The sequence below is a fragment of the Danio rerio genome, chromosome 6 (assembly GCF_049306965.1).
Source record: "Danio rerio strain Tuebingen ecotype United States chromosome 6, GRCz12tu, whole genome shotgun sequence".
Taxonomy (NCBI): Eukaryota; Metazoa; Chordata; class Actinopteri; order Cypriniformes; family Danionidae; genus Danio; species Danio rerio.
In genome coordinates, this window is record NC_133181.1 from 40,289,879 (window position 1) to 40,308,285 (window position 18,407).

The 18,407-nt window shown below is 35.7% G+C and overlaps 2 protein-coding genes across 5 annotated transcripts; both read right to left on the reverse strand.

The window, feature by feature from the left end:
• Positions 1 to 1,950: 1,950 nt before the first annotated feature.
• On the reverse strand, positions 1,951 to 13,862 carry nipa2 (NIPA magnesium transporter 2). Of its 4 annotated transcripts, none has more exons than NM_213125.2 (6): positions 13,785 to 13,862; positions 11,663 to 11,890; positions 9,670 to 9,726; positions 9,476 to 9,566; positions 5,514 to 5,674; positions 1,951 to 2,980 (listed from the first exon to the last, which is right to left on the reverse strand). In NM_213125.2, exons 2-6 carry the CDS (start codon positions 11,799 to 11,801, stop codon positions 2,325 to 2,327), a joined length of 1,104 nt encoding a protein of 367 aa, NP_998290.1. In that variant the 5' UTR covers positions 11,802 to 11,890; positions 13,785 to 13,862; the 3' UTR covers positions 1,951 to 2,324. The 4 variants fall into 4 exon arrangements, with proteins under 4 accessions (NP_998290.1, NP_001257465.1, XP_005166033.1 ...); NM_001270536.1 differs by lacking the exon at positions 13,785 to 13,862 and adding an exon at positions 12,654 to 12,792; XM_005165976.2 differs by lacking the exon at positions 13,785 to 13,862 and adding an exon at positions 12,547 to 12,784 and having other exon boundaries at positions 1,957 to 2,980.
• A 210-nt stretch (positions 13,863 to 14,072) lies between these two features.
• nipa1 (NIPA magnesium transporter 1) lies at positions 14,073 to 18,065 on the reverse strand. Its single transcript, NM_001006062.1, is given in 5 exon segments — positions 14,073 to 14,831; positions 17,139 to 17,299; positions 17,487 to 17,577; positions 17,666 to 17,713; positions 17,796 to 18,065. Coding segments are annotated over 5 exon segments (921 nt in total). The 5' UTR covers positions 17,911 to 18,065; the 3' UTR covers positions 14,073 to 14,325.
• Between the last annotated feature and the right edge of the window lie 342 nt (positions 18,066 to 18,407).

Below are 18,407 nucleotides of genomic sequence, written 5' to 3' on the forward strand. Positions count from 1 at the left end.
ATGTCGCAGCAGAAATCAAGACTCACCAGACCAGACAAAGTTTTTCTGATCTTCTATTGTCTAATTTTGGTCAATGTATTCTGCTGCTGTAGCCCATGCGCCACAATGTTTGACATGTTATGCATTCAGATATGCTCTTGTGCATACCTTGGTTGTAATGAGTGGTTGAGTTACTGTTGCCTTTCAATCAGCCAGGCCATTCTCCTCTGACATCAACAAGGCATTTGTACCCGCAGAACTGCTGGCCATTTTCTGTAAACCCTAAAAATGGTTGTACATAATAAATTAGCAGTTTCTGAAATACTCAGACCACCCTGTCTGGCACTAACAACCATGCCACAGTCATTTAAACCACCTTTTTTCCCCAATTCTGATGCTCAGTTTAAAATGCGGCAGATTGTCTTGACCATGTCTACATGCCTAAAATGCATTGAGTTGCTGCCATGTGATTGGCAAATTAGACATTTGCGTTAAATAGTAGTTGGACAGTAATAAAGTAGTTGTACCTAATAAAGTGGCCGATGACTGTAAACGACTTGTCATATGAGTTCAACCCAATTAAGCCATTGAATTGCACTTTGTTGAATACTTAAAAGTGTATTGTAAAATATTGTGTACTGTCATCGTCAAAGTCAAAAGAAATTGGTTATAAAACGGTTGATTACATTTGCTGGGAAAACCTTCATTCCGTCAGACGGTACTTTAAATATATTTCCTTTCAGAGGGGCTAATCATTTGTCTTCAACTAAGTAGCCATGTTATAAAAAATACAAATTACACACTCACCTGAGACTTAGGGCTTGCAATGAACTAGAAACGTGCTTGTCGATATTTCATTAATGTTTTGTGACAAGACGACCTCATTTTATACAGGCAAAATATAAAGCATAATTCGCAATCTGTATTGATAGTGCACATATTATTATGTCGTTATTTCAGTCTGGTCACAAATAGTTTTCTTGCTTCGTCGAGTCTTTTTCCTGTTCCCGGCAGAGAACGTCATTTAATAATATAGTCCCAAAATCTCTACGATGAGTGTTTATATTGGGACTATTTTCCCGGGCGCGGAGTAACTTTAGTCATCATAACTGCGTGACTCGTCAAAGCCACAAAGAAACGTAGAGAAAGATAATAAAAAATGTACAGCCGCTAGAACACCAACAATCACTCATTGTAGCTCAATTTGTTTGTATCTTTGTTTAAATTTTACTCTCGTTGACCAAATTTTGCCGTTTCATAATGGCATAATTAGACAATAATGTAATGGATTTTCATGTGCTAGCATTAACTCACCTCTGGTTGATGTGAGAAACTGTCATAAGACTTCAAACGTTTTACCCTTATTTTCGGGTGTAAAACTTCAAGAGGTTTTTAGCTGGAAGAAAACAACTTTTGGATCTACACTACTATTTATATATAGTCTTTTTAGCTATCAATTTACAGTAGATTAATGGAGTATATGCCGAAGCATGCTAATAGGACTTTTAATTTGCCATTAACCTGGGTTATGCGCTTCCGGCGAATTGAATGCCAATGCAAAATCCGTCGCGTTTAAGGTCTGTTTTCTTTAAAAAATCAGCGATCTCCACTAGCTAAATGATATCCGTTATAAATTGGGTCTCAGATTGTACAAGAAGCACTGCATTAAATTACATGTTCCCCGCCATATCTTTATAATATGAGCATTTATTTCTGCGTTAGCCTTCTGATTCTGACGGGCGCGTGCGAGTAAACAGCTTTTTGTCTCGTTTTACGCTCGAACAACTAAATAAATGCTAAAGTTTATTTAACTGAGTGTATTTTAATGACATCACAACATCGATGCTGTATAAGGAACCGTGTAAAATGGGAAAAAGTTTACAATAACAGGTAACCGGAAGTGTATCAGCATGGGAACAGCACTAGCTCGGCATATACCCTATTTCACTGTTGATGAACTGACAAGGTCTTCTCAAGGTCAGTACCCTTTTATGACTTTATTACAAATTCAAAGCAACTACGATTTCGTAGAAAGAAACTCAGTGCATGTAAATACAGATATCTGTACATAAAATATAACAAAAGTCTCTTAAAAACGTACAGTTGTATATTTACAGTGCTACATGAGGAATGAGATGAAGCATACCATGTAGTCTAATCTGAAACAAAACAAACAAAAAACAAAACCTTTAGTACAATCGATTGGTCCATCTGTTTTTTCTTTCTTTTCTTTTTTGCTTTTAGAGTTGATTGTCTTAGGTTTTATTTCATATCTTAAAAGGAAAATAAAAACACTAAATGTCCACAGAGCAGCTGAAACATTTTCTCTGGGTTCCTCCTTGAACCTAAGAGACCGTCATGGTGCCGTTTCTTCTGGAAACGCTGTCGAAAGGCAACCCGGGCTCTCGGTCCTCAAAGTCCTCTGTGACTTCATTACGTAGCAGCTCGTAATTGGAGTGGTTGTGAGCCGCCATGCCGTTGGATACAGGGCCATTCCTCTCGTCCTTCCTGATGGACACAGCCAGAGTCGCCAAGCTAATGCTAACGTCCTTAAAGGCATGCAGAAGGAAAATGCCCACGATAATTGTAACAAAGCCACTCAAGGTGCCAATGATGTCATCGACGCCCATGTGCTCCCATTCTTTGAACAATATGGCAGAGCAGGAGAGCACCGAGGTGGTGAAGAACACGTAGTAAATGGGCGTCACTAGAGACGTGTTAAAGATGTCCAGCGCTTTGTTCAGGTAGTTGATCTGCGTGCTAACACAAGCTATTAGGCTCAGAAGCAGCAGCCAGGCCAGTGGGTTTCGCAACACTGGCTTCCCAGCGATGGCCTCTTTAATCGCGATGCCCAATCCTTTGACGCAGGAGACGGACAGGGCCCCAATCACAGAGCAGATGGTGATGTAGACCAGGATGTTGGTCTGGCCGTGGCGAGGACCCAATACGAAGATGAATATGAGAGCTATGATGATGACAGCTGTCGCAAACACCACAAAGCCTGGAAGAGAAGGTAAGAAATTTGATTAGTTATTTTTAACATAACAGAAGAATCCCTGAAGTAACATTTATTTTAGCAACACAAGTATTTCTGTATGCAACGGTTCAAAAATGTGAGGTGTGGGATTATACATTTAAGAATGTTTAAGTTATGCTGATAAAACATCCATGGTTTCCACTACATTCATTCTTCCATGGCGAGGCGGCACGCCAAAATTCATCCCGCCACAGATACATTACAGCTTTTTATTTAAAACATTTAATTTTTTTAAAAGCGGGTGATAATCGCACCAAAACTTATTAAAGGGTAAGTGAATTATAACAGCGCAAACTTTTCTGTAACCGTAGTAGTGCTGTGCGTTGTTTAACCCTTTAAGGTGACATGCTGACTGACAGACAGGTGCATGATGCGTGAGGCCAGCAAACACGATGTATAGCCATTTAACTTCACTTTAGGACGCATTAATCCCGCTCTGTAGGCCTATTGGAGACATTCATAAATATTCCTAGCAAAAAATAAATGTTGGAGACGTACTCGTTACATAAACTACATAAATCACACTTCATTTAATTTGAGGGGGTGTGGAAAAAGTTTTGTGCTAGAGCAGAGGAAATCGGCACACAAGCAAAGAGATCCGCATGCTCGTAGGCTTTAACATAAATGCGATCTCATCTTCTAATACTGCAGTCACGAGATTTGTTCTTGAAAGAACACCACAGGTAGTTAGTTGGTAGATCTGTGTAAAATAAAGGCCTGCCGCTAAGGCTGGAAAAAAAAATCAGAGGAGGGGGGGGGGGGGGGGGTTGTCTTCCAGATAAGTGTGTTGAAGGAAGCTGAAGCTAAACTATGCTTGACACCAGCCCTCTATGACTGAGGTGGGGCACTCCTGTTCAAGAGGGATCCGAGATGGTGGTTAAAAAAAATGGTCAGGGTAATGACAGTGCGGGCTTTTGATTTAAATTATCATTGTCTTCGATGGAAGAGCTTGTTTTATGTTGCTACACACTTTGCTGTGAGTATAGACACATACTTAAAGTAATTATCCTCATGTTGTTCCAAACTTCTAAGACGTTTACTCATCATCAAATTTAATTGAAGACATTTTAGATAAAGTCTGAGAACTCCCTCATCCTCCATAGATAGCTCTAGGTCCGGATTCATTCAATAGTCCAGAAACGGTAATAGAAAACTATCAAAACTGTTCTTTGTCTTCTTCAGTGGTTCAATCAAGCTGGAATATTATCAGCCTTAAATAATATTTTTGTGAGCACATAAAACAAAATCGCAATCATATTCAAAAGATGCTTCTCAGTGCTTTATTCTACTAATTTTATTAGTCTTTGTGCGTACCCCGGATGCTCGTGTGTGACTTCCACCGTTTGAAACAAATTACAGGGGTTTTCCAAGGAAATACATGAGCAAATGACACAGTGCCACACATGAACACGCACCCTATATTGACACTGAAGAGAAGAAACTGTTGAATTAAGGAATTTTTGTGCACAAAAGTTTTCTCATAGCTCTGATCGAACCACTGAAAGCATATTTAGAGGATATCGGTCTCTTCACTTTGAATGAGTCAGAACCATTGCTTTCTATGGATGGGAGAGCTCCCAGATTTCATCTATAATATCTTAATTTGTTTTTTGAGGATAAGTGAAGATCTCAGGTGGGTTAAAATTACATGAGGGTGAGTAATTATTAAAAAAATATGTTTTTGGGGTGAACTAATCCTTTAAGTAAAGAGGATGGTACAGTTTAGATTCAATTTAGTTTCCAGTGAGGTGGTTTTGCCAGTCTCTGATCTTCCTGCTGAGAGTTAAAACGTGTAAGAATGTTTACATGTGACTAGTTGTCGTGAGCAAGTGCTGCTTGAACTTTCTGCCACTGTAATCTTTGCTTAAGCTCATACCGGGGGTTGTTTGTGATTTAGATGTTTTGTTGAAACCTTTAAGGACTGCAAACCCAATGCCTTTAAAATACAATGATAACGCCGCCTTAGTCAGACATGGATGACTGCAGCACTGTCTCAATTAAAAAAAAAAAAAAAAAAAAAGTATTTTCCAAAAGAAGTCAGTAGGAAATAATTTTGTTCTAGTTGTATGTATTACTCACAGAAAATGTGACAAGTTTAAAGACTTTACTTTTTTTAGCAGTTTACTCATCAAATAATTGTAAAACATTATTAGTAAGCCAAAGAAATATTTCTTGATCAAAAAATCTAAATGAACACTGAAAAAAAATATGATTTTAATTCTGATAATGAAAGTAATACTATTACTTTATTTGATTTAATAAATGCAGCCCTGGTGAGCATTAAAGACTTCTTTCTTTTTCACCTTATTCACTGTCTTATTAACTGCAAGCACATTTCCATTAGCCTATTTTATATTTTATCGAATGCACAACAACTCAACTTCTCCATTACGTGTTTCTATTTGCGCTGCTGAGTTGCATAAAAAACAAAAAACAACAAAAAGAAGAAAGTTGCATTCCAGGAGATCCTTCATTGTTTCCACATGTCATAGTTTACCTGGATCAACCAGTTTTTTGGCCATGTCCTTGAGACTGTCGATCTCCTCCTCCTGAGGTGCGTGGATCACCATGGTAGTTGAGCCCAGGATACTGAGCAGACAGCCCAGCTTCCCATGCAGGTTTAACCTCTCTGTCAGGAAGTACGAAGACAGTACCGCACTGCAAAAACAGCCACACTTTAATTCAGATTAATCATCATATTTACTCACCCTCAAGTCATCTAAATTTTCATTTATGTTTGAACAACTTTTGAACTTACTTCATGACTTATTACAGACACTTTTCAGATATTCACAGATCAGCAGACAAAGGTGTATATATAATAGTTGAATATCTAGAACATCCATACGTACTTAATAGGGATAATTCCAAAAATAGTAATACTCACTATTATGAACACACACTCACTGGCCACTATTAGGAACACTAGTTCAGCCACTCATTAACAACCAGGGATGCATGAAATAGATAACGCATATTGCCGAGTTGATATCAGCCGATAAATGCTATTTTTAATATTATTGTTATAGGTAGGGCTGCACAATATATTGTTTTGGCATCGCTATCGCAATGTGAGCAACTGTAATAGTCACATTGCAGGATCTGCAACCTTGTGTTGTGATTGTAATGACCTGGAACCACGTTTCAGAACGTGATTTGTGAAGCCATCACAAATTTGAGCCCTAATAGAGTGAATAGAACTGTAACAAAAATATCAAGCGAATTTAAACCAAGAAATTCAATTTAACAATGATTAATTTATATTTAATTATTTATACAATGAAGACAACACAATGTTATTTGATTAAGCTTGCAATTTTTTATTATGTTTTATGCAGATGTATGAATTGTTTACAGGTAGACTTATTTAAGTAATCTTTTATGTAATTACATTCATATCACAATGTATGGTGCAGAAAAACAAAATATCGCACTGTCAGTTTTTTTTCTAATATTGTGCAGCCCTAGTTCTAGGTCAGACATCACAATCAGTTGGATATTTTTAAACCAATGAATATTGTATTATTTCCTTTGGCTGTTTTACTTCACATGCTTACTCCCTGACACTTTTTTTTATCATTTTACTAGTGATTTACTGGACACTATTTCAATTTTGTTTGTTGTACAATGGTTTAGTTGATTTATTTATGTTTTATTTTGGGAATAACTTTTATTTAAATAAAACAAAGTTGGCCCTAGAATTGAATAGTTATTTTAAAAAGTTCAGATATGAGTTTAAGCTATTCTGAAGTTAAGGTGAAATAATAACAGTTGTTCGCTTTATCTGTTTGCCCTTTGTTTTTTCAATCGTGCAGAAAATTTAGAAAAATGCATATTTATCGACTATTGGCTTCCAAATCTATATAGTTACCGGTTATGTTACAAAAAGTTCCATATCAGTGCATACTGAATGAACACAAATATCTACTACATGGCAACTCAATGCATTTAGGAATTTAGACATGTTCAGAATGACCTTCTAAAATTTAAACTGAGCAAAAAAAGTGATTTTGAATCATGTAATCATGGTTGTTGGTGTCAGATGACCTGATCTACTGGGGTTTTCACGCTAATCTCTTGGGTTTACAAAGAATGATTTGAAAAGAAAACAAATATTCAGTGAGTAGCAGTTCTGTGGGTAAAAAATGCTTTGCTGTAGAGGTCAGAAGAGAATGACTTTTTATAAGTGGTTAAAGCTATACAGGAATATACAGGAATCAGAGAGTGAAATTAAAGACCTTTTAAGATTCTTTCCATACATTTTAAGACCTTATAACCACTTTTCAACAGGAAACACTGGCAAAATTCTATAAAACTTAAAGTATATTTAATGTATATTATTGTAAGAAATTAATCTAAAACTAAAACAATATTCATATACTAAATAAAAATATATTAAATCTAGTTAATTTAGCAGGTTGGCTCCTATAAAACTGCAGAAGTAATGGTGTTGCCTTGATTACTGCAGTAAACAAAGCAGCATGATGTCAAATCTAGCAGGATTTGATTGATTTCATAAACTATACAGCATCCTGATATTTGCAGATTTAATTCAGGCTAACTTTATCATACAACCATACATTGCATTATCAAAAATGATGTAAAATGTAATGCCCTGCAAAATAGCATTTAAGACTTTTTAAGGGCCTTACATTTCTCTACATTGATTTATCAACTTTTAATACTTTTTATGACCCCACAGACACCCTGTGCATATTTAGAGCACTTTAGTACCAAACTAAAATCCACAGCCTATCTCTGTATTGTTGCAGGCTGAGTTCATTTTTTTATGATTAGTGTACCAACCTTGACTTACCTACTTCTAGCAGAATTATACAAAAGTTAAATGATCTCAGAGTGGTTTACTGCACGTTACAATACATTCACTGTACTCAAATGACCTGCAAAAGCACCAGACCTCAATCAAATAGAGCACCTTTAGATTGGAGGTGTAATGGGAGATTTGCATCCTGGATGTGTAGCCTACGATTCGGAAGAAACTATGAGAAGCAATCATTTCAACATAATCCAAAATCTGTAAGGAATGTTTTTACAGTATCTTGAATCTAAGCCACACAGCATTAAAGGGATAGTTCACCCAAAAGTGAGAACTGACTCACTAATTACTCTCCCTCAAGTGGTCCACGAGTTTCTTTCTTCCGCTGAACACAAAAGACAGCAGCACGGTGGCTCAGTGGTTAGCACTGTTGCCTCACACCAAGAAGGTCACTGGTTTGAGTCCCGGCAGGGTCAGTTGGCATTTCTGTGTGGAGTTTGCATGTTCTCCTCGTGTTCGTGTGGGTTTGCTTTGGGTGCTACGGTTTCCCCCACAGTCCAAAGACATGTGCAATAAGTGAATTGGGTAAACACAATTGGCCCTAGTTTATGAGTGCATGTGTGAATGTATAGGTGTTTCCCATTTCTGGGTTGTGCATGGGCAGCTGCATAAAACATATGCTGGAATAGTTGGCGGGTTATTCCGCTATGGCGATCCCTGATGGACAAGGGACTAAGCCGAAGGAGAATGAAATCAAAAGACAATATTTTGAAGACAGCTGAAAATAGAAGGAAGTTAATAGTTTTCAACTTCCTTCAAAATATCTTCTGTTGTGTTTAACAGAAGAAAGACAAAGACAAACAGGTTTGAAACAACAGTGAGTAAACTATTTATTTGGGTTAAATATCTCATTAAAGTAGCTCTGAACTCAATAGTGGATCCATCTCACTAATAGTAAGGTTCATGTAAGTGACCAGCGAGTATATATATATGAAATTATTAAGGAGATAATTTAGAGATTGCATATTTAACATCTATTTTAGGGGCTCTCGATTTTATTTTATTTATTTTTTTGAAGGTAGCTTATTGTTCACAACAAATGTCCAATTTACTGTATAAGGATTTTCAAAACTACAAAATGTTTTAAGATGCACATACCTAAAAATGATATCTTCATAAAACAAATCTCAAATGACATTTTAAGTTTAAAATCACACTAAAAGTAACCATGTTCTAATGTAAAAGGTTATTATTTTTTTTAGAAAATTTGGAACACTGTTATTTTAAAGATAATTTTTATGCCAAATGATATAGAAAAAAACAAAAAGTTTAATAATGCTCATTTTGATTGTTTGCTTTGTACTGAAACAGGCGTCTTAAGTCTTGTGTTTTAGCTCGATTTGTCCTTTTGAGAACTTAACACCTTTAAGACTTTGACATTAAATATTCAAAATATGTAGCACTTTGTGAAGCTGATGCTTGTACTTCCTTTCAATATACAAAAAGGAAACCACACGGAACTGCTAAACCTCCAACATGAATCACACTATAGCACTCAGTGAGAGACAGCAATGTCCACAGTCTCAAGCAAAGTTGCATTTCTGCTATTCTTTCCGCTTTCTGGACCACTAAAATCCAACAGGTTTTCAATAATCAGAAAAATGCAGCAAAAGTTTACAAACCTGACTAGCACGCTGAGAGCGCCGAGGGGAGTGACGAGGGTGGCGGGAGCGAAGGCATATGCAGCAAAATTGGCAGCTTCACCGGCCCCCACTGTCAAAGCGCACATAAAAGCAAGTTACTTCTAACGAGCTCAGCCACAAAACATGATAAATATATAGTGCACATCAGCAGTAGTTTAATCTGTGTCACCTACTTGACAACAGGCCGGCCCACCAAAGCCATTCTTTTAAGTATGCATGACCTCCTTGCCCTGAAAAGCAAGTTGATTAACATTTTAACATTACTTCACAATACAGTTGCATTGCATTTCAAACATGGGCATACCCTGCTGGAAATACATTATATTTCACCAAAATCTGCTGCAAAAACTCATTACTATTTGATTATACAAAAACTACAATTCCTCAGAAATGATTTTAACTGTTAAAATACAAATAACTAAACTGCTACGGAAAGAAAAATTAACGTCACAGTTTACCAACACAGAAATTTGTATTTTGCTAAATAGAGGATCAATATTCTCTTAACTACAGATTTTTAAAAATGACGTTTGCAGTTTGTTCAAACTAATTTAAAATGAGCCGAATAAACACAATTCTTGAGTTTTTGGGGGACAACTTAATTGTTTTATGTTCAAACCACAAAAATTAAGTTAACCTAATTGGTTTATGTTGGGAGAACATGAAGGACTTTTTTTTTTTTTTTTCAGTGAATAGTAAGTTTGCAGTTGGTAGGATATTTTTTAATTACTTTGATGTCTCACGTTCATCAAGCTTGTTTATTTTTAGAATGCTAAAAACTGAAATATTGCATTATATTTTTGACAACTGAAGAAAATTATAATTAAAAATGCAACTTATTACTGTGATGGTAAAGCTGAATTATTAGTAGTTACAATAGTGCTTTAATGCTTAATATTTTTGGTGGAAACTTCATATTTTTTATTGTTTAATGAAAAAAACATTAAAGATTGTCAGTCACCAGTAATCAACATAATGCATCGCTAGAGAATTAAATAAGTTTTGCTCAAAAAAAACTAACTTTTGAACATTTGTGAAAGTAAAAAGAAAAAGTTATACATCCAATCCAAATTCAAGTTTTTTAAATCTGCACTGACCTAATACAGGGTTTCTGCAGGTTTCACCAAGTCATATTTAAGACCATCAAGAATGAAATTTCAGACACATATAGGGCAACCCGCAAAAAAATAATAATATATTATTATAATTTTACTTGCCCAATCAAAAAATTCATTCAAATTTATTTCTTAGCCACATATTTTAAATGTGCCAAAACAAGAAGACCCCAGTTGTATATACTGTATTTTTTTTACATAACTTCAAAAAAAAAAAAAAAAGAAATAAAAAACTAAAAAAACTTCAAAAATGTAATAAACTAAATGTATGCTCAACAGACTATAATATCAGTTATAAATAGATTTGACATTTTCTGATTTTAAGACCCTGTGGACACCCTGTATTAATATAGTACATTATCTACACTACAGTACATGGCACTTTAATATTAAGTAAAATGTATTTAATGAAAGAAGTAGAACTTAATTTTTCCAAACGCGTAACTGCTGGTTTAATTTTTTTTGAAAACAAAACATCAGTGCACATAATCATTGCAATGCTAAATGTATTTCATGATGTCTTTTATCAACGTCTATCTGAAAGCCTACTATAACATTTGTTGTTTGTTTGATTTAAAAAAGGTATAATTAAGTTTTAAACACCTTAATTTTTATTTTTAATGAACCTGGCTGAGGTACTTAAATACATCAGTTGATTAAAACAGTTGCACTCATGATATTGTCAACTAAATGATCCTAATCCCTTACAAAATACAGAACTAGAATAAACAACAAACACCTTTGAGACTTAATAGAAGTGAAAAGCGTTCAATTATAGTTACCCTTACAACAATAAAACAGTCGACACGAGTTCATACAGGGTTAAATGTCAGAGTATGTTAGAGTCAATGACATGGAAACGGAGTTAATGATTAATATAAATTGTGGGAAGTGATCTGAACTGTGCTGCACCCTTAAGTTTAAACAATGACATCTACCGAACAGGTATGTGCCAACAAAACATCCCACCTATACCAGTTAAACCTCTCTGACAAAGTTGCATATGTGTTACCGACACTATGAGATTGAAGGATTACACAAAGAAACAAACCTGCCCGCATAGAGCCCTTTCTGGCCAGACGAAGGAGTCCTTTCTTCTTTAAGATGAAGCTACCCCCAATAAATATACTGGAGCTTATGGCCAAAGCCAGGCCTATATAAAAATCGTATTTTCCTCTGTCTTGACCCATAGTGCCGTTGGTTAAGTTTCCTCTGGTCACATTGACATACACGCACAAAAGATTCAGTCCAGAGGAACAGTCCTGGCCAACTGCAAAACCTGTGGAGAAATAAATGTCACAATTATGTAAAAAGTTTCAAGCTGTGAGTAAATGTAAATCTGAATCCTACCATTTTTAGAGGCAACACCACACACATTGCAGCTCATAAGACCAGAGGTTACATTCATGACAACACATACACACACCGTTCAGACGAGGAATGAAGACACGACAGGATGAACAATAGCTGCCTTGCATGATGACATAAGCAGGGCAATAAATGACGCTATAAACCACGCCGGCTCGAAGTCCTTCTACACATGTTGACATGAAAGAAACATTATCAGTATTGATCATTCATCCCAGAGATAAAGATTCATTTTCTTCCCGTCGTTACCCTTCAGTTTTCCTAACTGAGATTGTTACAAGTATATTAAGTACTGTCCACAGAAAAAGGGAAAGTAATGTCTTAACATAAGTGTGAGTAAATAATGACAGGATTGTAATTTTGGGTAAACTATCGCTTTAAGGCGCGAGACATGAGCATACAGCTGATCCAGCAAACTTTACAGTATAATTTAGGATGAACACTGACTCGTACAACATCCCATGTCTTATTTTTCTCAATTGTAAAGCAGCTCTCTATCTTAAGGGTGAGCATTTCGTTGTCGCGACATTAGGCGAGATCTTCTTGACATGACAGCATGACAATTACCTTATTCATACAGCCAAACCCAGCCGGATAGCCTAGCCAATTAGCATCGTAATTCAAAGCAAAAACACACGCGTGGTTTACGGAAGTCACGAAGTCATTGAGAGTACCTAGCTGTATTCCAGCAATCAGCTCGACATTCTGTCCGGTCACTGAGATTTCAAGGATTTGACTTTCACATTTTTCTCGCCACCATGAATTCAGACGCGATGTTGACGCGAGCCTGTTCAGATCCTCCTACACCATAGCGATGTTCCGATTCGCGAGAGAATCGTTCTTGTGAGTCGGATCTTTTCAACGAATAAATTGAACCGGTTAAAAAACAATCCGAACACTTCACCCATGGATCAAACTGAATCTTTTATTTTAGTTACCAGTGATCACAAACAGAAAAGCTAATGTAAAGGTAATTATTAACAAAATATGAGTCATTAACATAATAAAAAAGTGCACATTTATTCTCTTAAGTCCTTTGGAATTAAGTCTGGGAAAATATGATATTTGTGTTAAAGCAAATTCTATTTAGGTTCTACATGACTGTTCAGACTAAATGCATTTACTGACAGGGTTTTAGGATCTCGCAAATAATCATGTGAAATAATGACTTTGGGTTTGCTTCGAAATGAATTGTTCAAAAGAGCCGATTTAAATGCACTGAGTCGGATCTGCAGCGGTACAGTAAAATATGATCAGTGTGCGCATGCGCAGAACCGAACCTCTCTTTTGATTGGTCTGTCACCTTACGTCCTGTCTAAAAGTCTTCCATTCACCCGTTGTAGCCAAATATAAAGTAATACTTTGTCATCATTGGAAAATAAAAACTTGTTTTAGCTAAGAATATGTCAAATCCCCCTCTCCTTTATTGGTGTTTAAAGTATATGAGTAACGTTAGTTGTTGAACTAGCTACGTACTTCGAGTTACGTTCAGTAGTTACAAATGTTGAGTCGGGTGCAGTAACTCAAAGAATCTTTTATGGCAATAAAACTATCGTATTTCCCACAGATCAATAAAACAATGTACAATGTAAACTATAAACATACGTGAGTTAACATTGATCAAATTTACGGAGGCGGCATCTTGAACACGTACGCACGCACCCTATCTAAATCGGGTCCGGGTTTCATTCGGCAAACAACCACAGCTGATAAAATGTTTTAAAAGAAAATGATAAAAAGAAAACAAATAGATCAACTATATATGCAATGAGTACTCCATGGTGGAATTCATAAAAATAACTCACAAATGGGAATGGAATTATTTTCCCTCTCCTGTGGTACGGGATCAGGATGGAGTCCATCGACTAGGAAGCCAATTGCTGTGTACAAAGGTAAGGAAATCAGCCCCTGCTGTCCGTCATGCCATGCTTACAATTACATTGAATAATTAATGGTAGACTGACCAAAACGGTCACAATTTTCCAGGACAAACATTGTAAGTGTTTATTTATAGGATAAGGATAACATATTTATGTTTTGTTTGTTAAAAATAAACAAATATATATAATAAAAGTATAGAGATAACACAAATCTGAGTTTTAAAATTTCATTTAATCATGATTAAAAATAAATAAAAGCATATTTATGAAAGAAAATATATCTTAAAAATAAATTATCCATTAGTGAGTTACATTTAATGCCTTATAATCAATATCAATCCCATTTTAAAAAAAACAAAAGGTATGATCAACTGATGAAAATATCCCTCATAAGGATCTACAGAAGTTACTGTTAACACATCAAGTCCACTTCCAGTTACTGTTAAAAATATTTACACAAAATTAGTTAGTTCTCTTTATCTTTGGTTTGGCTCCAAGTAAGTTTAGCTTCTTGAGAAATGCGCAATAAGGCAACACCCACTGATACTGTAACGAAACCACACAAAATACCCAAACAGTCCACAATGCCAAGTGCTGTCCATTCCCTGAAAAGAACAGCTGAGGCCAGGATGACACAGGAGGTAAAAGTCACATAGTAAATGGCCTCAAACATGTTAGAGCTGAAGTTCTCCAAGGCTTTGTTGATAAAGGTGAACTGGATTAGAATACTGACTACTAAAACTCCCAGCAACCCCAGGAAGAGGAAAAATGCTCTGCCGTCACTCGAAGGTGTTTGACTGAAGGCCTCTTGAGCAGCCAATCCTAAACCTTTACTGCTGGGAACAGTGAAACTCCCAAGGAGAGAACAGATGCCCACATAAACCATAATGTTGGACTTTCCGTGAGCTGGAGACAGCCAGCCGATCAGTATGATCAATAATATGACCACCAGTGAGATGTACACCTGAAACACTAAAATGTCAAAAACACAGAATGGGACAAATTATGAGACAGAGTTAATCATATGCCCCTCGACACATCAATTATTGTAATGACGATGAAGCGGGACTAATAGATTTCAGAGAAAACAAATGGACCTTTAAATGTCATCTTTTGTTCATCAGGTATAGCAAGTTGCAGATGCTCTTGTTCAAAGTAAATTACTTGACATTATTTGCAGGAAAAAAACAGCTGTTAAATTATTTGCACGAAAATACGATACTAAATGATTTCCATAACTTTGCAATTAATCTTAGTCTTGTATTACCAGTCATTCTTAAAGGGACAGTGTAGCAAAAACTATAATTAGTGCTCATTTTCTCATCCACATGTTGTTCTAAATTTGTATGGCTTTCTTCTTCTGCAGAACATAAAATACAATCATTTTAAAGACTATACAATCACTGGCCATTTTTAACAGCTCCTAACACAAACATCAGCCAGTCACATGACAGCAGCTCAATGCGCTTAGGCATGTAAACATGTTCTAGATGGTCTGCTGAAGAAAAGAGCGTCAGAATGAGAAAGAAAGGTGATGTACTGTAAGTGACTTTGAATTAAAGAAAACTAATTTAAAGTCACTTACACTTATTTACATTCAGAACCAATAATCAATCTCATTTTTCTAGGTCAATTTTTTCAATTACTTCCCTTGTGTTACATTACACTAGATTGATGATTGACAAAGCTGCACCTAAGATGCCCCGAGATGGCATACTTTCCATTACATTAAAATAACTTTTTTTTATTTAAAATTTGCTTACAGAAGATGCAAGAAATGCACTGTTCAAAATATTTTTTACAGGATATGCAAGAGTAATTTTATTTAGAAGAGATACTGTTTATGTTCCACTTTTAATATGAGAAACATTGAAAAGTATTTATTTTGTTTCCAAAAGTGCAAGTTATTTATTTTCTCTTTTTTTTCATAAGAAAAAAAGTGACTGTTGGTTTTAGGCAATCTGTGTTTTAATTTCAGTTGATCAATGTTGATGTTCAATTAACAATCATAGATAGTATACAGTGTTTTTCCTTCAATGACTTTAAATTCAAGTAACGCACCCTTCATTCAAAAATCTCTCACTTGTAATGTGAGCATATTTACTGTTCAAAACTTATCAGTGAACTATAAGGGCAAAATAAATACATAAAATTTGTTGGTGTTCATTTAATTATTTTCAGAAATTGCTGCAATGCGATTTTCAAATACAACCGTCTTCACACAGAATGGTCAGAAAAGAGAAAATATTTATTGAGCAGCAGTTTTGTGGGTGAAAAAACGTAATGTAAATGGTAACAGTAACTAGAATAATCACTTGTTACTACAGAGTTCTGGAGAAGATCATCTTGAAATACACTATTAGGGCTGCACGATTCTGGCTAAAATGAGAATCGCCTTTTTTTTTTTTTTGCTTAAAATCAAGATCACGATTTTCTCACAATTCTGTAGATGTAAAATAAAGGTTAATATGCATAGATTATTATTATTATTATTTCTAAAACGTACTGTAAAACAACAATATATATGCCTAGGTGTAGGTCTACTGTTGGTTAAAAACACAAAATTTTGTATACTTTTGAATGGAGGACTTGAGTAGACTTTAAATTTGTCCTAGTTGTTAATGCACTGTAATAAGATGGCATCAGAATGCTACTATTCATAATTCTAAAGCTGAATTATTGCTTTTGAGAAATATGCTTGCAATCTGTCAATGACAACATTATTAGACCATTTTGTTCACTGGTAAAATGAAACATTATTATCAGATTACCTCATGCAATATATTCAACTATTTATAGGCTAGAGTAGTTATACCGACACTGTTAAACATTTATTTTCATGCACAACACTAAAGTAAACAAACAGTGTCAGGTCAAGAGTGATTTTGCAGCCGAAAATACATCATTACATTTAGACAGAAAATAAGTTTGGGGGTGAATTATACCTTATAAGTACAATATGACTCTTTCATCATTATCTTCTCCAAAACTTGCAAATATAATTGGCTAAATCAAAGAAATGCTGGATTAAAATCGCGAGGGGGGTCGAATCAGATCGTGATCTTTTTTCGATTAACCGTGCAGCCCTATACACAGCACTAAAGTTATGAAGTACATTTGAGATTTGGCTGTATGAGACTGAAGCAATTGACCATGCATGTTTAGAATTACATGAGAGTAAGTGATGATGACAGAATTTTGAGTGGACTATGTCTTTAACCACTGGGCCACCATTGAGAATATATGAAACATGACTCCATCAGTGATGTTTTTCCATACCTGGGTCCATCAGTCGCTCCTCTAGTTCTGCTCTTGATGTGACATTTTCAGACTTGGGTGAGTGAATGATGAGCACAACTGCACCGCAACAGCACAAAATGCAGCCAAGTTTCCCTATGAGATCGAGATGTTCCTGAAGGAGCCAGGATGCCAGAACGGCACTAATTAACGATGAGAAGACAAAAATCACATGAATCACCTCACAGTTAGAGGAGCTTACAGTAAATGTGATCAAAATGTACAATTATGCCGTTGCCGTTATTTAGAGAAAGCCCAGACAACCGTATTGAATGAATTCCACTTAGTAAACGACAACAACAATTTAGACAATACAATAAAGAAAATTACCCAAACAAGACTCCAAGGGCACCAAGAGGTGTGACCACAACTGCTGGGGCAACATTGTAGGCCAAAAAATTCCCTATTTGTCCCACAATCACTATGAAAACAAATAGATTCATACTTTCAATAATACCACAATGGCAATAATTAAAGTAACTTAATTATAATATTAGAGAACTACTCACTTGCAAGTGTCCCACACCACCACACACAGTCAGCCAGGTAAGTCCCACCTGTTATAACATATGTGGTCAATTTAATAATGTGATAATAAAGGTTAACTTTGCTTTGGGGCTGAACAGTGATGTGAAATACCTGATTTGCGGGCTCGCAGTATCCCCTTTTTCTGGAGCACAAACGTGGATCCATTGATAAAACTGGACACTACAGCAATCACAACACCAACGACTGGGAAAGGGGTCTCGTCCATAAATATGTGCGAGTTTATGAACGGTCTTTAGATCACTCTTTGATTTTATTGTTGTCGATGAAGACCTCATAGGTTTGTGGACTTTGGTATTCGTTTAGACATGTAGAAAATCACAGTTATCGTACACTACATCCCGGAAGTTCATTCTAAACAGTTCTTTGCCACACGAATGACCTCTACTGGTCAAAGTGGGGCATATCATGTTAATAAATACTAATAGATGAAGTTATGCGCATTTTGACACAAATAAAAAATAGTTTATGTATTTAATTATTAAATACGTTCATTTCCTTTATGAGTTTCTTAACCTTCGTTATTTAGTACAACAACATGATGTTAGCAAGTGGAGCTTCAGGCTGTTAACGGCAGGTGGCGTTGTAATAAAAAGAGAGAACGATGAGACTTATCCACCTTTCACTCTTTTATTGTATGGGAAAAAGATGCAGTAAAAGTGAGTGGTGGTGACTCATTCAGGTTGTTAGTTCAGGTTGGAAAAT